General features: G+C 36.5%; 1 protein-coding gene across 4 annotated transcripts in view; it reads left to right on the top strand.

Moving 5' to 3' along the window:
• UBE2Q2 (ubiquitin conjugating enzyme E2 Q2) overlaps positions 1 to 21,664 on the top strand; it is a 96,413-nt gene that overhangs the window by 44,755 nt on the left and 29,994 nt on the right. For 2 of the 4 annotated variants that reach the window (XM_037833309.1, XM_037833307.1), the window contains exons 4-8: positions 8,262 to 8,345; positions 15,869 to 16,009; positions 17,842 to 17,926; positions 18,626 to 18,686; positions 19,725 to 19,815. In XM_037833309.1, coding sequence (XP_037689237.1) covers positions 8,262 to 8,345; positions 15,869 to 16,009; positions 17,842 to 17,926; positions 18,626 to 18,686; positions 19,725 to 19,815 — 462 coding nt within the window. The remainder of the gene's footprint in view (positions 1 to 8,261; positions 8,346 to 15,868; positions 16,010 to 17,841; positions 17,927 to 18,625; positions 18,687 to 19,724; positions 19,816 to 21,664) is intronic. The other 2 variants (XM_037833310.1, XM_037833308.1) reach the window with 1 other exon arrangement.

Raw genomic sequence — 21,664 nt, forward strand, 5'->3', positions numbered from 1 at the left:
TCGATTTGATTTTTGGATTGATTTAGGAGATTCGTTTGATTAATAATTAGTTGTTTCAATTCCAGTATCTCAGTTAAAGTGTAAGTTTGTTCCTTTGACTGGGCCATATCTTTGTTTTTCCTAAGGTGACTCGATATTTTCCTTGATTACCCCAATCAGATTTTCCCAGACCAGATGGGCCCAGTTCTCAGGAGGAAAGTGTAAGCAGTATCAAGTTTCCCTGAGCAGCAGGTTGTCAGACTTTCCCGTTAGGCCTCTAGACTCGGTGCTTTTCCTATGCTGCCCAACAGGTGGTGCTTGTCAGCCTGCAGCTGCCCACCAGTGTAAAGAGATGCGGTCCCTTCAATTCACCATGGACCCGGTCCTGGCCAGGGGCCAAGGGTGTCAGAAGCCAAGCTTAAGTTGTTTCTGGTTTGTTTGTTTTCTCCCAGGCCCTGGGGTCTGAGTTCCCTGAGGGAAGACTACCACTTTAGCTGATCCCTGTCCGCCTTTTCGTAGGGAAGATATAGACCCTAGGGAGTACTCTTCTACACTTGAATTCCTCCTTTGTCTCTCTGACTCTCTTAACTCCACCCTTGGCTGGATCAGCAGCTGACAATTGATGCCTGAGGCTTTCTCCAATGAGGTGCTTAGAATGAGAGGAAAAATAAAATGGAAAAAGAGCAAAAGTCCCTTTCCCTTTTCAGAGCCAGTCTCCAGCCCCTCTGTTTCTCCATTTGACTGGGAGTTTGTACGCAATTCTCTGTGACTCTTTTTTTAGGACACGTGTATTCTCCAGCACTCTGAGCACAGCTGTCTCCAAAAGCCTCTGTTTTTATTTAGTCGTGTGTGTGAGTGTGTACGTGTATTTTTTTTCTTCCCCTTTAGCCCTGCCTCCTCTCTGCCAGGAGGAACCACAGATTCCTGTTTCCTTAGGACCTATCTGTGCTTATATGTTTATTCAGTAGTCCAAATTTGTTAAATTGAAACTGCAATCAGAGCTTGGCTGAGCCACTCTTCCCTGCTTCTGGCAGGGACTGCTTCTTTTATTCACAAGGAAGTTTTGCAGCTTGGCCTGCTGTGCCAGGGGAAGGGGCACTGGTTTGCAATTTTTATGCGGCGATTTCAGCTGTTCCACCCATTCCTGACTGGTGTACAATGTATGAACAGTCATGGATGTCCCCCAATAATTGTTCCAGGCTATTTACTAGTTGTTCCTGGCTATTTACTAGTTGCTGTAGAGGAATAACTAAATTCCACACCTCCTTATGCTGCCATCTTGCCCTGCCTCTTCAGGCTCATTCATTTGTTTTCATTCTTTTTTCTTCTCAACCTGGACAGTTTCATTAGTTTTGTCTTTAAGATCATTGATCCTTTCTTCTGCCTCCTCCATTGTGCTGTTAAGCCCCTCTATTGAATTCATCATTTTAGTTATTGTACTTTTGTGTTCTAGTATTTTCATTTAGTTCTTTATGATTTCTTTCTTATTACTGAAATCTTATTTTATTCATATAGTTTTCCTGATTTCCTTTAATTCTTCATCTTTGTTTTCCTTTAGTTCCTGGGTCCTATTTTATGAGAACTGTTCTAAGATCTTTGATTAGTGATTCCAGAGACTGCTTACTCCAGAATATATTGTCAAATTCTTTTTTTGTTGTGACTGTTTCCTTGTATGTTTTGTAATTTTTTAAGTTATAGTCACTCTGGAAATCAAGTTCTCCCACTCTTCAGTTTGCTAGACTAAGAACAAGAAGACTCTTCCCGTAAGTGGCCAGAGGAGAGCTCTGATGGTTCGCTATTCACTTGACCCTGAAAACCCCACAAAATCATGCAAATCAGGAGGTTCAAATCTTCGTGTTCACTTTAAGGACACCTGAGAAACTGCTCAGGCCATCAAAGGTATGCATATTCGAAAAGCCACCAAGTATCTGAAAGATGTCACTTTACAGAAGCAGTGTGTGCCATTCCATCGTTACAACGGTGGTGTTGGTGGCTGTGCCCAGGCCAAACGGTGGGGCTGGATGCAGGGTTGATGGCCTAAAAAAAGTGCTGAATTTTTGTTGCACATGCTTAAAAATGCAGAAAGTAATGCTGAACTTAAGGGTTTACATGCAGATTCTCTGGTCATTGAGCACATCCTGGTGAACAAAGCTCCCAAGATGCGCCGCCATACTTACAGAGCTCATGGTCGGATTAACCGGTACATGAGTTCCCCCTGCCACACTGAGATGATCCTTACTGAGAAAGAACAAATTGTTTTAAACCAGAAGAGGAGGTTGCACAAAAAAAAAAGATATCCCAGAAGAAACTGAAGAAACAAGAACTTATGGCTTGGGAATAAATTCATCATAAATTAAATGCAAACTGAAGTTAAAAAAAAAAGAAGAAAAGAAAAAGCAAAAAGAGAGGAGGAAAAAAAATCATAGCATACAAAACAGCCACCAAAAAACAAGAGGGGTAAAAAAAGTGCATTGCCTCTCTTAATCTTTTGTTTTGTGTTGGTGAGAAGCCAGAAACTGCTGCTTTTAAGGATGAAACCTAGCCCAGCGTCCATGCTTATCCCTCAGGGATCTGCCAGTCCTCAAATTATAAAACAGAAAAAAAACCCAGCCAATCAAAGGGAAAAAAAATGAGAAGGGTGCTCAGGCTCTTATTGTCCCTGTAGATAACTGGTATGAAGTCAGAAGACACTGCTTCTGAGAGAAACCGACTAGTGTCTGTACTGGGCCCTCAGGGATTGGCTAGACCAAACAAGAGAGAGAGAAAGTACATACCCAACCAATGAAAAAATGCACTGATTCTTTAAATCCTAGTAGATGGTGGTATGAGGCCAGAAGATACTGCTACAGAGAAGGTGGAAACCAAGGCTGAAACCTATGCTGTGTCCTCAGGGATCTGCCACACCAGGACACACCTACACACAGAAGGGATAAAAGACACTTAACTCTTTCCACCCTGTTGGATTCTGGTCTGAGACTGGAAATGCTGCTGCCCAGAGAGCCAGAACTTGTGCCAGCTTCTGTGCTGGCCCCTCACAGATCCTCCAGACCTACCTCGACCCTCCCTTACTTTTGGAGGAGTTGGTTATCTGTGCCAGTTCTGGCCTTAGCTGGCCACTCCTAGAATCTAGCAACTGCCAGGCTGAACAATGAGGGCCACTCAGTGGTTTGTGCCTTCACTTACTAAACCTGAACTCTCTGTGTCATCTCACTTCTTCTGATTTTCCTCGTTCTAAACGCCTTTCTGGTCCCAGGATTACCACTTATTTCCAGTCTCTTTTCTACCTCTTTCATTTTCCTAGTGAAGAGTGTGGAGTAATTTTACTCCCTATTCTGCCATTTTGCACCTGCATTCTCTCATGGTTGGTAGCTTTTAGGAGGAATTCGTACTGTCTTTACACCCCTGCCCTCTTCCTCTCCATTGCCTGGCACGATAATAAATGTTGGCAGGAACTACTCCATTTTTTTGGAGATGAAAACCTGATGATTTGCTTGAGGATGGGAATATATCTGCCTGGGTTCTGCTCAAGGAAGCAAGGGAGAGGAGTGTGCTTGGAAATCTAGGAAGTATTTTCTGTATACAGGATTTGGTCAATCCTTCTGTTTTCAGTCCTACACAACACTTCTGCCCTTCATTGTACCTGGTGTCTTAGAGTCCAGAGCCTTTCCAGTGTTCTATGGGACAAATAGACTTCTTATTTTCTGTATCCCTCCAAAACTATGATTTGACTTGCCCTGATCCTTTGATTACCATATCTCCATTTATTGTCATTGTCTAGTGTGGGCTTTTCTTCTGATAGCCCCATTCTTTTCTTTCTTCTTTCTTTTTTTCCTGTTTATCACTATGTGCTTATAAAATGTTTATTCTTCACTGTAATTCTGGTGGAGCCTCAGAAAGAGAGAAGTTGGGAGAAACATATGTTCTTATGTTTAGTTTTCCATCCTTCACTGGAATGCTTATATCTATCTACCTATCTATCTATCTTTGTAGTATATCATGGACTCAATCATGCATGTAGCTCTGCCTTGTTTTTCATGACTGCATAGCATTCCGTATATGGGCATACCATAATTTTTGAAGTATGTGAAGGGATTCCTAATTTTGAATCATTCTTGCATTCCTCTAATAACCACTGTTAGAATGGATGTGATATTTTATTTTTGGATTTTTACTTCTCTTTTATCTGATTGTGCATTGATATTTTTCCTTCTCCTTTTGACCCTTGTTTTATTTTGATATCAGTGTAAAGCAGGCTCATAAAATGACTTAGGAGGCTTTGCGTCTTTTTTTCTACACTCTAGAATAGTTTATAAATTAGTGTTTCTCAACCTAGGGTGGTTTTTTAACCCCAGGAGACATTTGGAAATATCCAGAGACCTTTTTGATTGTCACAGCCAGGAAGAGTGGTGCTATTGATATGTCATGAGTAAAGGCCAGGGATATTACTAATAGTTTACAATGCACAAGACAACCCCCTCGACCAATAATTACATGGCCCAAAATATCAGTAGTGCTGAAGTTGAGAATCCCTGGTTTAAATGAACATCTGTTCCTGATCAGTAAATTTGGGAATAAGTCTTTGACCATCTTTTGTCTTCTATATATTGGTCTGTTTGGATTTTCTGCTACTTCAATCAGTTTTAGTAAGTTCAGATTCTTAAAAAAAGAGATCATCTCATCTATACCTTGAAAATTATTGTCAAGATGTTCAGATTCTTTTTTTATATCACTTTCATCTGTGGTTGTATCCTCTTTTCATTTCTCAGGTTATTTTCTTTATTTTGATTACTTGTCAGAGGCTTGTTTGTTTTATTAGATTGTAGATTGGTCTTTTGAGGGCGTCAACCTTTTGGTTTTTATTTTAAATCTTAAGTATTTTCTTTTTACTTTTTTGGTTGTCTTACCCACTTTTTTCTTTTTGTTTATTTTGCTTTTCTAGTTTATTGGATCATTGTGATTAAACATTGTTTTTTCAATAAATTTATGTAAAGGTATGCACTTCTGAGTACTGTTTGGCTTTATTGAACAAGTTAAAAAACTTAGTATATTGTTTTGTATTTTCTAAGTAGTTTGAGTCATCTTTTGTTCATATTATTATTATTATTTCAGACTTTACTGTGAAATATAACATGTACTGAAAAATATGTAAAACAATATGTTTAGTGTAACAAATAGTTACAGAGTTTTAGTGAATTTCTGGGAACCACCACCCAGCCACCATCCTGGTTAAGAAACGGAACATTGCCAGCTCTGCAGACACCCTCTGCAGGGCCCCTTCCAGTGTCCTAATCATTCATTTACTTTTTTCTACTTTTATCACCTAGCTATGCTTCCCTGAACAATATGGTTTATTGTTGCCTGTTTTTGAATATTACATTGACAGGGTCATACTTTGTTTTCTTTCATGTCTTTCTTTTGCATAATACTGTGTGTGAAACTCATTAATATTGTGTGTAGCTGTATTTATTCTACTGTTTAAATGTATAACTGGTTTATCCATTTCACTTTATGAATTTATGGGCTTTTTGCTGTTTTTTGGCTATTAGGAATAGTGCTACCATTATGCAAGCATTTATCGGGAGCATATACTTAGGAGTTGAATTAGTAGGGCATGAAGGTAAATTTCCTTTTTCATTCAAGAATTATTTATTTTTTCTTTTTGGAGGTTAGTATGCTTTTTCTTTAATTATGAAGCATGGAGTTTTACTTTTCATTATTCCTTTTGGGTTGCTATATATTCTGAAGTCATTTGTCTTTCTTATTCCTTTTCATTTCTTCCTCTCCATCCTCTGGTTGAACACTGGATGAATATTGGAGCTTTGTATTCCTATCCTCCATGTCCCTTAACTATTTCCTTGTCCTTTTCTCTGTATTCTAAAGTAATGTCACAAATGGGTCTTTTTAGTCATAAATGCAGTGTTCTGCCAAGTCTATTATGCTCTTGGCCCTTCTACTGAGTGGTTTTTGTTGTTGCTCTTTTGGGGGAAGGGTATCTTGTTTTTTTTATTTCCCAGTCTTGACCTTTCTATGTAATTTTTAAATTTTAATTTATGTGGATGCAGTATCTTCTCAACTGATAAAGATTCCAATTCAATTTTTTAGGTTCTGTTTTATTTCTGTCATTGTTGTTTCAGGTCACTTTTTATGCTTGCCTGTGTTGGTGCCTTTCTCTCAGATTACTAGTTTTCTTCAAACATCTGGTGATATTTGGTTATCTGCTCATTTATAGATGAGTTATACCATTGACAATTATTGATTATTCATAAGGGTGTTGTCAGCAATTGTGGACATTCCTCTTCTCTGCTATGGCATCCCCTTCCTGATTTGTGGACCTGTGTTCTGTCTGTGACATGTGGATGGGGAGGTGCTAGTAGGTGGGCTTTCCTTTATGTTGGACAGTAGGCTCCGTTGGCAGTTAAACTGGGTACTTCCAGGCTGACTTGAGTAAATGGAAGAGGGAGGAGGGAGTCTCTTAGGAGATTTTACTGCTGCATGGAGCTACCTTAAAAAAAACCTCTTTTCTCTCTGGTTCTGACATCCTTACTAAGAGCCCATCAAGGCAAGTCTCCTACGTAAGAGTGATTTTTACCATTTGTAGCTGGAACAAATATAGCACTGCTCTGACATTCTTTCTGACAGCCTCCTGGTCTGTTTCAGTTCCCCAATCCCCTTGTCTTCTAGAATCCCCTGTGATTCTTCTAGAAAAACCATTCTACTGACTTCCCCAGTGGTCCCCCCCCCATTATCTGGATTGGGTTGTGACTTTCTCAAGAGCAACAGGCTGATTCCACCTGCTTTATGTTTTCTAAAATGTCACTAGAGTTTTTGGTTCATTGATGGTACCCTTCCTGTTTTTGTTGTTTTCCCAGTGCTGCTATAGATTTATTCTTTCTTATAATATTCTTATGTCATTTCAGTAGTGTTCTCAAAAGAAAGCCGCATCATGAAATGAAATTCATCTTAGATTTCATAACCCCTAGCAGGCTTTGTATTTTGATTAAATTACTTATCATTTTGGGGGCTCCAGTTTTCTCATTTGTAAAATAAAAGACATGGACTAGGTCAGTGTTGACAAACCTCAATCTCAATTAGGCCATGTTACAGTCACCCAAAAGAGCTTTTTAAACACACTGGTTCTCTGGGGTAGGTTTTGAAATTAGCATTTCAGAAATGTTTTCTCTGTCATACTTTTTGTGACTTTTAGGCTTAGTCTGTTCTTTAGATACCCAAAATACTCTGTTTGGGAATGTATGGTTTAGAAGGAAGAATGAATCACAACATTTTGGGAGCTGCTGCTTGCTTCCTTTTCTTATTCAGTTTCTAAGAGATGGATAATGTATCTGAAGTGTTGCAGGTTTAAAACAGATGTAAATTTATTCTGCAGGGGTATGTGTTTCCATTTGGAATCCTCTAGCTCACTAATCCAGAACAGTCACATTCTTTGAGATAATGGTGTTCTTAATGAATTATGCTATCAGAGTACCTAAGAACAGATCCCTAGATACTGCTGAGATCTTTTGTAGTCTGATTTGATATTTGGATCCTGGTTTCTTGACCTCTTAGGTATTCTTGGAACTGCATCCTGGAGAATTACGCTCTGACCCAGGAAAGTTGTCTTTTTGAACTCTGCCAAAACTAGATATAAATCTTCCTAAAACCTCATCAGGTTCATTTATGAATGAGTGGTAAATTGTGTCTTGTAAGAACTATTCTGTGGTAAACATGTTATTAAAAGAAAAAAAAAATGGTTCTTTAGTGAGGCAGTGATCACTTTATGATTTTTAGTTTTGTGCAGAACTTTACAAATGTCTATTCCTTTACAACACTTAAAATATAAGGCAGTTGAGTTTATGGAAGGACTCAGGCTTTTTAAAGTTAAAAAGGTAGCTATTATTTTAACAAATCTTTGGTTTGGGATATTTAATTTTTTTTAATTCACTTTTATTGAAGTATATTCACATACCATACAATCAGGATATTTAATTTTAAACATAAGCTGCTGATCTTGTGTATAAACTTGTTTTTTTTATTTTAAATTAGTTTTTAAAAAAATTTAGTTCAGCTTTATTTTTGAGTGATTTCTTTGTTTATTCCTAAGACATCTATTAAGCTGATAAATATTATTTGTTAGATCAAAGCTAGATTCAACAATAAATATTTCAGCTTTCATAAGCTTTCCATTTCTTAGTGGGAATACAGAGGCAGATGACTGAGAGTCTGTCCCTAATACTTGTAGCACCAGTTTTCTAATGCACTCAGCCTTTGCTTATTTTTCTGTGTAGCTCTGGCAAGTTCTTTCTCCATTTCAGAATGGGACAACAGAAGAAGTGACTTCTGAAGAGGAGGAGGAGGAAGAGATGGCTGAAGTAGGTATTTTACATGAAAGTAACATTTTATAAATATTTTCAGTATTGAACCTTTAGGTAATTCTTTAATCTCCTTTGATAAATCATGGACAATGTTGAGTCATGAAAAACACATGGTAATTGGGACTGAATATCATTTCTAAAATTTGGCTTTATCTCTCTCTAGTTAACAGTATGCCTTTGGATAAACCACGTATCTAAAGGTCATAGATCTAATGGCCTGAAAAATAAGAGGTCTTAACATTTTTTAGCACTAAAACATATTTACATTTTTTTAAATTCAATTTTATTGAGATATATTCACATACTATGCAGTCATACAAAGCGTATAATCAGTTGTTCACAGTACCTTTATATAGTTTTGCGTTCATCATCAAAATTAATTTTTGAACATTTTCATTACCACACACACACAAATAAAAAGAATAAAAATTAAGGTGAAAAATAACAATTAAAGTAAAAAGGAACATTGAGTGCTTTTTTTTTTTTGCCCCCATTTTTCTACTCATCCATCCATACATTGGACAAAGGGGAGTGTGGTCCATATGGCTTTCCCAATTACATTGCCCCCCCCCCCCCATAAGCTACATTTTTATACAATTGTCTTCAAGATTCAAGGGTTCTGGGTTGTAGTTTGATAGTTTCAGTTATTTACTGCTAGCTATTCCAATTCATTAGAACCTAAAAATGGTTGTCTATATTGTGCATAAGAGTGCCCACCAGAGTGACCTCTCGGCTCCTTTTGGAATCTGTCTGCCACTGAAAGTTATTTCATTTCACATCCCCTTTTGGTCAAGAAGATGTTCTCCATCCCACGATGCTGGGTCTAGATTCCCCGGGAATCATATTCCATGTTGCCAGGGAGATTTACACCCCTGGGTGTCAGATCCCATGTAGGGGGAGGGCAGTGATTTCACCTGCCAAGTTGGCTTAGCTAGAGGGAGAGGGCCACATCTGAGCAACAAAGAGGCATTCAGGAGGAGACTCTTAGGCACAATTATAGGCAGGCCTAGCCTCTCCTTTGCAGCAACAGTCTTCCCAAGGACAAGTCCCATGGTAGAGGGCTCGGCCCATCAAACGACCAGTCCCCAATGTCTGTGAGCACATCAGCAACCATTGAGGTGGGGAGGCCCAGCACCCCTGCATTCTCCCCTAGCTCCTCAGGGGGGCTCTCCATTTCTTTTTCATTGTTTTTACATTTAATAATAATCAACACTTGACTTGTATTTGATTATTTCTAGAAATAGGAACTACTCTAAAGATTATGTTTGAATAAAAGGAGAATTTGAGAACATTTGAGGGACTATTCACCAGAAGTAATGAAATTATCTCCTGTTGAAAAATCATCTAAGAATTCAAGAACAGGTTCCAAAGACATTGAGCTTAGGCCGGTTAGTTTTTAGTCAATGATTTAATTTTGCAGGTTTTTGGATTCTGAAGCTTTGTGTTTAAATTTCAGAACAAAGATCTGTGTCTCTGCATTGGCCAGATAAAAAGTGTATGAAGCATGGTCTTGGTTTCAAAACATTTTTTCTGTTTTAGATCTTAGAATTAATTCAGATTACTATTTTATTTCTTTGATTTGGAATTTTTAAATCTAAAATATGCTTTTCGGAAAGTCTCAGGAATAAAGAAATGGTCATGGTTTTTGTTTTGTTTTGGGAGTCTTGAGTGTAAAATAATTCTTAAAATTGCCTACTTAGGATGATATTTGTGGGTTGAGAGTTTTTTAAAAGCTTGCTTACAGTTTAATTTATATGGAATAAATTCTGCATGGAAACATTAAACATCTTTCATGGGTCTAGTGTACTGTGGAAGTGGACATTGTACTTGTCTTCAAAGATTATATATATCTTATTCTCTTTTTTTCTCACAAGATGATAAACAAAGGTCAGCAACATTTAGGGGAATCTAGAAAAGTAGGAGGCTGGACTTTGGAGGTATCAGATTTGTATATGTGAAAAGAAGATATTCTAGGTTACTAATACAATGTGGTAGAAAAGGCCCAGAACAACCATGGGCATGGTATGTTTGGGTGCATTGGATTGCTGCCCTTTCAGGAGAAGGTTGGTGTTCTGATTTGCTAAAGCTGCCATTATGCAAAATATCAGAAATGAATTGGCTTTTATAAAGGGGATTTATTAGGTTACAACTTTACAGTTCTAAGGCCGTAAAAGCATCCAAACTAAGGCATCAACGAGAGGATACCCTCACTGAAGGAAGGCCAATGGTGTCCTGTACACCTCTGTCAGCTGGGAAGGCATGTGGCTGGTGTCTGCTGGTCCTTTGCCCCTGGGTTGTGTTTCAAAATGGCTTTTCCAGAATGTCTCTGGGCTTCTGTCTATCTTAGCTTCTCTCAGCTTTCTGCTTGTTTCTCCTGGGGCATTTCTTTCTAAGCATCTGGGAGTCCTCTTTTAGCTTTTCCTGGACAAACTCTGGGCTTCATCTCTTAGCATCTCCAAACGTCCTTCTGTTGGCATCTCCCAGCATCTCCAAGCGTCTGGGTCTGTGTCTGCTCTCAGCTTCTCCCAGGGGCAAACTCTGTATTAAATGTCTTAGTTTCTCTCCAAAATGTCTCTCTCAGCTTCTCTGAGCTCCTTGTTTCCATGAGCTCTCTTAAAGGACACCAGTGATCTAATTAAGACCCTCCCAGAACGGGTGGGATCACATCTCCATGGTAATAATTTAATCAAAGGTCTCACCCACAGTTGGCTGAGTCACATCTCCATGGAAACTCTCAATCAGAAGGTTCCACCCAACAAGATTGGATTAAAAGATCATGGCTCTTCTGGGGTCCATAACAGTTTCAAACCAGCACAGTTGTATGTTGGATTCATGGAAAGCAAGTTTGGCTAGAAAAGGCATATGGTTAAAAATCTCGAATTAAAGACAAACATGTTTGTATCTGGAGTGATTGTTGATAGGAAGACCTTAAGCTGAGAATGTTGTTTTAGATAGATGACAATGATGAATTCTGTTTGGGATTTCCTGATTAATATTCTTGTGGAGAAATTCTGTAGATGGAAATAAATGTGGCTTAGGTTGAAGGTGAAGGAGGAAGAGATATAGGCAAAGGGCATTTGTGAGAACTCTGAAGAAAGCAAACATAGAATGGAAGATAAGAACTGGAATCAGCCCACTAGGGCAGTGATGTAATAGGGATTGAAGAAATAGCCTTCCAAAAAAAAAAAAGTAAGACCAGTGAGTCTTGTTAAAAGTTGGTTCTTCTCGCTGCCCTCCCCCCTACGTGGGACCCGACTCCCAGGGGTGTAAATCTCCCTGGCAACGCAGAGTATGACTCCCAGGGATGAATGTGGACCCGGCATCGTGGGACTGAGAGTATCTTCTTGACCAAAAGGGGGATGCAAAATGAGACGAAATAGTTTCAGTGGCTGAGAGATTCCAAATGGAGTCGAGAGGTCACTCTGGTGGACATTCTTATGTACTATATAGATGACACCTCTTAGGCTTTAATGTATTGGAATAGCTAGAAGTAAATACCTGAAACTACCAAACTCCAACCGAGCAGTCTGGACTCCTGAAGACAATTATATAATAATGTAGATTACAAGCGGTAATAGTGTGATTGTGAAGACCTTGTGGATCACACCCCCTTTATCTAGTGTATGGATGAGTGGAGGAATGGGGATAAAAACTAAAGGACAAATAGGGTGGGATGGGGGGATGATTTGGGTGTTCTTTTTTCACTTTTATTTTTTATTCTTGTTCTGGTTCTTTCTGATGTAAGGAAAATGTTCAGAGATAGATTGTGGTGATGAACGCATAACTATGTTATCATACTGTGGACAGTGGATTGTATATCATGGATGATTGTATGGTATGTGAATGTATTTCAATAAAACTGAATTTATTAAAAAAAAAAAAGTTGGTTCTTAACCTGGTGTTAGAAATCAGTGAATTAGTCTGCTTGAAGAAATGAAGATAGTAAGTATAAACTCTTCCTTTAGAGATTTTTGGTAATTGAAATAAAGAGAAGTAAGATAATTGAAAAAGGTTAGGATTAAAAAATTCTTCATCGATTTGTATGTATGTTTAAGAGCAGATGATACAGGAAAAGAGGGAGCAGAACAATGTGCTGATTAAAGATATTGGTCTAAGGGTGTTACTCAAATTGTTTTTTGAACTGTTTTTCTAATTATGCAAGGCAATAAGGATTCACTATTTAAAACTTGGAAAACATGGAAAAGCACTCCAACCATCACCATTTCAGTATATGTTCTTCCAGTCTTTTTTTTAATTTTTTTATTTTAGCATAGAGATTCCACTGTATTCAACTTTATGTTCTATGTTTTTCATTTCAAAGTCTAATGATACAGAAGAAATGCTTATGCTTTGTTGATTTTTTTATGGCCTTTTAGTATTCCATGGAATTGACTTAACTGATCTTCTGTTTTTGAATATGCAGACTTTGTTTTTGTGATTTTGAGGTTGAAATGAACATCTTTCTACTTAAATCTGTATCCACATTTTAGACTAGTTTCTTAGACTAGATTTCTAGAAGTCAGGTTACTGGAACAAAGTATGAACAGTTAAATCTCTTGATATACCTGCTGCTAAACTGTTTCAAAAGTTCTTTTTAATAGGAGGTTTAAAAGATGGCTTATTTGGTAATAGTTATATGACTTTGGAAGGCTATATGTGCTTTATTCATATCCTAGCTTTTAAACAAAACAAGATATAAAAAGAAGGAGCCTTTTGAGTTGGATATGGAGGCTTTTTCCCCTTCCCCATGAAACAGATATATTTTCTCTTTCTTGTTTCCTGTTGAATCAAAAATAATTTAACTTTAGAGCATAAGCAACAAAAGAAAATATAGGTAAATTGGACTTCAAAATAAAAAAAAAAACTTTTGTTCATCAAAGAACATTATTAAGAAACTGAAAAGACAACCTACAGGATGGGTGAAAATACTTGGAAAACCATACATCTAATTAGGGTTTGATATCTAGAATATATAAAGAACTCCTACAACTCAACAACAGAAAAAGCAAACAACCCAATTTAAAAATGGGCAAAGGATTTGAATGGACATTTCTCCAAAGAAGATCTATAAATGACCATAAGATGTAGAAAGAAGCTCAATGTCATTAATAATCAGCGAAATGCAAATATAAACTATGTTAAGATAACAATTCATACCCAGTAGGATAGCTGTTTTTGAAAAATGAAAAACAACAAGTTTTTGTGAGGATGCAGAGAAATTGGAACCCCTTGTGCATTGTTGTTCAGAGTGTAAAATGGTGCAGCCACTGTGGAAAACAGTTTGGTGGTTCCTGAGAAGGTTAAGTTGAATTCCCACATGATCCCTGGTGATTCCACTACTAGGTATATACCCAAAAAAATTTAAAACAGGGACTCAAACAGATGTTTGTACACCAACATTCATAGCAGCATTATTCACAATAACCAAAAGGTGGAACAATCCAACTGTCTATCAGCAGATGAATGGATAACCAAAATGTGGCCTATACATACAATGGAAATTATTCAGCCATAAAAAGGAATGAAATTCTGATACATGCTACAACATGGATGAACCTTGAAAAATCATGTTGAGTGAAATAAGCCAGATGCAAAAGGATAAGTACTGTATGATTCCAGTTTTTTGAAATATTTAGAATAATCAAATTCATAGAAACATAAAGTAGATTAGAGGATACCAGGGGCCAAGGAGAGAGGAGAATGGGGAATTAATTGCTTAATGAGTACAGCATTTCTGTTTTGGGTGATGAAAAAGTTTTGGTAATGGATTATGGTTATGGAAGCACATTATGAATGTAATTTAATGCCACTGAAATATATATTCAGTTAAAATAGATTTTGTGTTACTATAAATGTTACCACACTTTCAAACAGAACAAGTTTAAATTTTGGCATAAGAAACTACTTATTGTTGGATTGAGTCATGTCTCCTGTAATACCTGTTCAGGTCCTAAGCCCAATCCTGTGTGTGTGAACTCATTTGTTAAATGGGATCTTCAAAGTTCTTATTTAGACTGAGGCCAAGTTGAAGGGTGAGTCTTACTCAGTTATGACTTAGAGTTCTTATAAAAAGAGAAAATCTAGACAGAGACAAGACAACTGAGGAGAAGTAGAAGCCACAAGAGGAGACTGAAGGAGACAGATCACCATGTGATTGACTGCTTGCAGGCCACCACTAGAATGCTGAAGACTTTGGAGAAAGCATAGTGTCTTTTTTTTTTTTTTTTTAAATTCAATTTTATTGGTATATTTACATACCATGCAGTCATACAAAGCGTACATTCATATGTTCACAGTACCATTGTATAGTTGTGTGTTAATCACCAAAATTAAATTTTGAACATTTTCATTACCATACACACACAAATAATAAATATAAAAATTAAAGTGAAAAAGAACAATTAAAGTAAAAAAGAACACTTGGGTGCCTTTTTTTTTGCCCCCTTTTTTCTACTCATCCATCCATACACTGGACAAAGGGGAATGTGGTCCATATGGCTTTCCCAATCACATTGTCACCCCTCATAAGCTACATTTTTATAAAATTGTCAAGATTCAGGTGTTCTGGGTTGTAGTTTGATAGTTTCAGGTATTTACTGCTAGCTATTCCAATTCTTTAGAACCTATAAAGGGTTGTCTATATTGTTCATAAGAGTACCCACCAGAGGGACCTCTTAGCTCCTTTTGGAATCTCTGTGCCACTGAAGCTTATTTCATTTCCTTTCACATCCCCTTTAGGTCAAGAAGATGTTCTCTATCCCATGATGCTGGGTCTAGATTCCTCCCTGGGAGTCATATTCCATGTTGCCAGGGAGATTTACTTCCCTTGGTGTCAGATCCCATGTAGCGGGGAGGGCAGTGATTTCAAACATGGTGTCTTGATACCTAAATTGGACTTCTGGCCTCCAGAACTATAAAACAATATATTCCTGTTTTTAAGCCAGCCAGTGTGTAGTATTTGTTATAAAAACCCTGGCAAACTAAGATATTGTGGTTCTCTAGGGAAACAGAATCAACAAGAGATATCTATAAATGTAAGATTTTATAGAAGTGTCTCACGCAACTGTGTGTATGCACAAGTCCAAATTGGGCAGGCAGCAAACGGGCAACTCCAATGAAGATGTTCGATGAAGTCCTCAGGCAGGGAACTGGCAACTTCGCTGTACTCCTCAGGAAATGCTTTGCTGGTCAGCCAAAGAAGAAGTGAAGGTCCTCTATCTGTCTTGCTTAAAAGTCTTCAACTGATTGGATTAAATCCAGCTGATTGAATTCTCTCATTGTGGAAGACATGCCCTTCGTTGATGTGATCAGTCACAGCTGCAGCCAATTGACTTATGATTTAATAAACCAGCCTTCTGGTTTATTAACCGGCCACAAATGTCCTTGCAGTAATGGTTAGGCCAGTGCTTGCTTCACCAGACACCTGGACACCATCACCTGGCCAACTTGACACATGAACCTAACCATCACACTACTGAAGAAAAATAACTTGAATAAAGCCTTTTTCATCTTTTTGGTAGGATATAGAAGACTTGGATCACTATGAGATGAAAGAAGAAGAGCCTATTAGTGGAAAAAAGTTGGAGGATGAAGGAATTGAGAAAGAAAATTTGGCAATATTAGAGAAAATTAGGAAAACACAAAGGCAAGACCATCTAAATGTAAGTAAATATATCTAGAACTGGATTTACATGATTAAGTAAGGTAATTATAGGAAATAATATAAATATGGGCAGTTCCAGATACCAATATCAGCTGCCCTTTTCCTCCAACCCGGCCTTGGTTGTGGATTCAGCCATGTGTTTTATTGCCCTAGTTCATCTTTCTTATCAATAGATGAGAAAGATCTGTTCTCACATCCTGGAAGCACCTTCTGTTCCCTGTATATGCCTCTTTTCTTACCTGTTAATGCTGTTTCCTCTCCTTACCACTTTGGAAGGCATGTATATTTAAATTCAGTTTCTCTTACAGACTACAATTCTAATTCTTTGTCCTCCATGAAGCTGCCCTCTGCTCTGTTCTGCCCTGACCAAACCAAAAGTAATTTTTCTCTTGGATTTCTGTATTTTACTTCTTTCTTGACTTAACATCACTTCTTTGTGAAGCAACCAGGGAGGAGTGAAATGAACATTGGGTTTGGTGACAAACACATCTGTGTGACAAGTTTCCTTAACTCGAAAATGTGGATAATACATACCTTTTGGACGAAGGCTGTGAAGAATAAATGAGAGTAATGGATATAATTTTATGCCCAGACAGATAGGGGAACATTAGATGATACACTGGCTGCTTTGTCTCAACACTTAACCACTTCCTGCCTTGTATTAAGAGTTATTTATGAAACAGCTTTTCATCCCCATGAAATCTGAGAACCAGTTCCTTTGTCTTGGGCTCAAGTTCTCAAATATGAGGAATAACTTGTTATGCAAGTAGATGCCAAGTGTTGTTAACAGGTAGATTACCCTGTTTACTTCAATTTTATTTACTATATTCATTTAATTGTCAAATTGTAATTATTTTTTAGAGCAAAGAACTTCAGCCCACCCATATCTTGATTCTAAAAGAGAAGTAAGTTTGTGGCATCTGAATTAAGTATACTTTGCTGTACTTTCTGTGTCTTAGGATGGATTACAGTTTGTCTATGAGTTATAGTCAAAACAACTATAAATTACTGAACACTTTCATATACCAGATACTGGGTAAAGTACTTTATATTTTATATACCTTCTCATTTAATCTTCGTAGCCACTGTTTGTATTAGGTTTTCTTCTAATTCAACAGATGTTAAAATGGGTTCAAATTGGTTAATGTGTTCAAGGTTACATAGCTAGGAAGTAATATATTTGTAAACCTGATTGGTTTTTCTTCAGAGTGTAGCACACCCTTAAAAATTTTTAATTTTACTAGGTCAGGGTTGTGTTCTTTGAAAATTAAAAGCATTCTAATGTTTTTGTCTTAGCAGTAATTCCATTCATTTTCAGTCTAAGGATAACATGTCAGCACATTTTCATTTTCAGAGTTCCCAAAACTGAAAACAACTGAAACCAGTTGCATGTGGGCAAACATGTTGTTTCTCAGATTCTTAATATGTAAGCTAGACCTTCAGACATTCAGTATAACATTCTTGCTCGTAATCTTTTTAATGTACAGGATGAAGATCTTCTAATACCTTAAAAAATTTGATGTGGTTTGGAACAGACCTATATCGAATACTGAATTCTAGGCTGTTGTGGGGTCCATGGTGGCTTGGACATGTTGACTAGATTTTTTTTGTTTGTTTTTAAAGACAAGAAATAGACTTGACCCCAATTTTACTGTCCTGTTGAAACTCCATAATTCTTACATTTAATTGAACTTTTTTGACCTCTTAAAATGTTTAATGGTGGCCAATTTTTGCATTCTTATTGTAAACTTTTATTTTAGGTTCAAACACCTTAAATCTTTAATTATTTGACTCAGTAGACCCTGGTAAAGAGTGAGTTTTATGTTTCAGGGTGCAGTGTCTGGGTCAGTGCAAGCTTCAGATAGACTTATGAAAGAGCTCAGGGACATATACAGATCACAGAGTTATAAAACAGGTAAGCATCTCTGCTGCCTCTGTTGTCCTTATGCTCTTTTTTGTTCTTATATAGTAAATTTCATTTCTTATGCTCTCGCGACAGAAATGGAAATGTTTATTAACCTTATTTTAGGGATGTGAAACTCAATTCAGTATTTGTATACTGGAATATCTTAAGTGTTAAATGGTCACTTGTTTGTAATCACATTGTTTGTGGTAGCACAAAACAAAGCAAAACAAAACTTAATGTAGATATTGGTGAAATTGATTAAATTACAGTATGTCTATAAAATAAATTGCTATAGAGTTAAAAAGGTTGACATAGATTTATATATGCTAACTTGGAAAGATATCTTAGAAAGCTAATTATAAAACAATACATGTAGAAGGATCCTATTTTTATAAAAGTGGTGTTTGTATATGCAAACATTGAAACAAAATCTTAAGTATATATGATTTTATATAATCCTTTTTTCCTACCACTCATTTACAATTAAAGGATGAGCAGTTTCTTAATTCATTAAAGAATACTTTTAATCAACAGTTTTAATTATCTGTTAAGGGCATAGCTCCAGTGGCAAAATATTTAAAATATAGTTTAGTTCCATGTTTTAATAACAAATTTTTTTTAGCTTTTGTTGGCTATTTTACTGTCTACACCACAGTAATAGTTATGTGATCAAATGAAGAGTAACTAACATGTCCTGTGTCTTTACAGGGATTTATTCAGTGGAACTCATAAATGACAGTTTATATGACTGGCATGTTAAACTGCAGAAGTAAGTGGCATTTTTACGCTGACACACTCTTTGGCAGGTAGACTATCGCAATGGAGATTTGTTCTTCCTGATTTGATATCTTTATATGGATTTTTACTTAGAGTTTTAGTCTCTTTATCCATAGAAATAGCTGTTAGATTGTTAAAGTGAGCTGTCTCTGAGGCTTAATTCGTAAAGTGAGAAAGAGGAAGGAAAAAAGGGACCAGTTGTGGGGTAAAGTATTTCATGGAGTCAGAGAAAAGTGGAACTTAGCGACAAAAGTATATTTAATAACTTTGAGTTTGTGGTATTCAGTTCATAGTTTGAATTAAAGGATTTCAGTAGGAGCTATATGTATATAGAACCTTATAAACAAATTTAGATTCTATAAATGATTTCCCTTTTTATGGTCTTGTCTGTGGTAAATTTCTTTTCTTGAACCCCCTGGCTAATAATGTAGTTTTCCAGAGGCAGATTAAAAATTTTTGAGTCCTAGGCATTGTATTAGATCTACTATTTGAGAAAATTTTGTGCATGTGACTTGTGTTCTTTTAGAATGACTACTTACTTTGAATCCCCTTCTGAGAATAAATTTTGAGTACTGTGATCTCTTTAGATATTTATTCCCAAGTAGCTGGGTGCTATAGTGATTTATTTTTCCTGGGGCCATACATCAGCTTTAGGCCTTCTCTAATTTGGGACTTTACTCACCCTATAGGAGTCTATTTTTAGATCTTGGATTATTTTATTTTATTTTATTTAAAAAAATTTTTTTATTAGAGAAGTTGTAGCTTTACAGAAAAAAACAGAGTTCCCATATACCCCACCTCTCCCACACAGTTTTCCTTTTTATTATAATTATTCTATTAACTATAGTCCATAGTTAAACATTAGGGTTCACTGTGTTGTACAGTCCTATGTTTTTTTGTGTTTTTTTTAACTAAAAATTTTATTGAGATATATTCACATCCCATATGAATTAGCTTATTTTTTTAATTGTAATAAGAATAAATCTCTAATCTTTTGTTTGAAAATTGTTTTTGGTTTTGTAATTCTTAGGGTTGATCCTGATAGTCCTTTGCACAGTGATCTTCAGATCTTAAAAGAAAAAGAAGGCATAGAATATATTTTGCTTAACTTCTCCTTTAAGGTAAGAAAATAGTCATGGAACTCCCATGTACTTCTAATGGGGGCATATATTTGTATTACCTTGGAAAACAATTTGCTATCTGATAAAGTAGAGGTTATTCATAGCCTATGATTTAGGAATTCTCCTAGGCAAATGTCCCACAAAAAATAAGATAAGTCCTTATGTATGTTAGGATACATTTACAGGAATATTCAGGGTAGCATTTTTTATAATAGCCTCAAATAGAACAAAATAACCCAAATGTCCATCATAATAGAATGGAAAAATAGTAATAGTCATAAAATGGAATACAACTGTATGCAACAAGATGGATTAATCTTAAATGTAATGTTGAGCCAAAGAAACCAGACCCCACCCTCTTCAAAATTTCATGTTTATTTAGAGTTCAAAAATAAGTAAAACTATATTGTTTAGGTCATAAATTCTCAATGGGAAGGCCACATCACCCCCAATAAGGCAAAAGTTACTCTTTGGTGGAGTGAACAAATCTTAGATATTGAAGTGGTCTGTAATAAGTGCTACATTACATCAACAGATATATAGTATATCTTTGTTAAAAATTTGTGGGAGGTGGGCAATTAGGGAAACATTTCTCAGTAGTCTCCTTACAAGAGGATAGCAAAAAAGAGACTGAGGAATATTGCTTAATGGATTCATATTTGGACAGTTATCAAGAAAAGCAAAGACATTTTTACCATAAAAATTAAGATAGTGAGTACCTCTAGATGGGAAAGAGGGAAATGTGAGCTGAGAGGGACAGCTGGGGGGCTTCTTGGGATACTGGTTATAGTCAGTTTCTTGACCCAGGTGGTGATTACATGGGCACATGCTTTACAATAAAGTTGTTAAAGTGTAGTTTATTTTTTATGCACTTTTCTGAATTCATGTGTTATATATAATAATGTATTTTTTTTAAGGTACTAAAAATAAAGGTTAAAAAAAGAATAGCAATGCAATCTAGGTAAAATGTTAGTGATTTAATATAGAATCTAGATAAAATGTAATTGTTTTAAGTCTTTAAAAGTACTGAATCCTGTGTTCAAAAAACCCTAGGAAATGTTTCTCCAAGTGTTGCATAAAGTTTTCTTCTTGATTTAAAGGAAGAGGTTGAAAAGAAAAAGCTCCATATAATTCATATATAACCCCTTTGAAATACTTCCTGGACTTATCAGTGCATCAGATGCTATAGAGGGCTTGAGGATGTGAAGACATTTAAAATATGATCCCTGTTGTTCAAGAGCCTACTCTCTTTCTGAGGAGAAATCTATGATCAAGGCTTTGCGGGGGAGGTCATGATGAAGAGTCTGCCATCTTGCCCTTATCCAGTAAAGAGCCTTTAGAAGTTTTTTGCATGAGTGTGATTAATTTAGTCCCCCCTCAAAAAAAAGAGTGATTTATGCTTTCGGCATCATAATAGAGTTTGGACAGGATAGAGTAGATTTCTGGGAGACTAGTTTGGAGGCTTTTATTTTAATATGGGCAAGAAGTAATGAAGGCTTGGTCTAGGGTGAGAGTAGTAGGAATGGGTGAGAGTAGATGGGGATGTTTTAATGAAAGAAGAAAACAAAGACTTGAAAGAATGCTTCCTTTATATTTGCAAAGAATGGTAATACTTTTCTGAGAAGTTCTTACTTAGTTCTTGTGTAAGCTTATTCTTATTTGGGTATATATCTTCCCTTATGATTGACCTTTCTTGAAATAGCTTACATACATCAGTTGTCCCTCAGTTTGGGTATTGTAGAAACTTGCAGTTGTCAACCTAGGTTGTCTTCTTAGGGTATATAATGAAGTTGCTAATGACTGTTCATTTCTATTGATTCATATGGGGGATGGATGAAATGCTCAGGTA

The sequence above is a fragment of the Choloepus didactylus genome, chromosome 4, assembly GCF_015220235.1.
Source record: "Choloepus didactylus isolate mChoDid1 chromosome 4, mChoDid1.pri, whole genome shotgun sequence".
In the NCBI taxonomy this organism is placed as follows: Eukaryota; Metazoa; Chordata; class Mammalia; order Pilosa; family Megalonychidae; genus Choloepus; species Choloepus didactylus.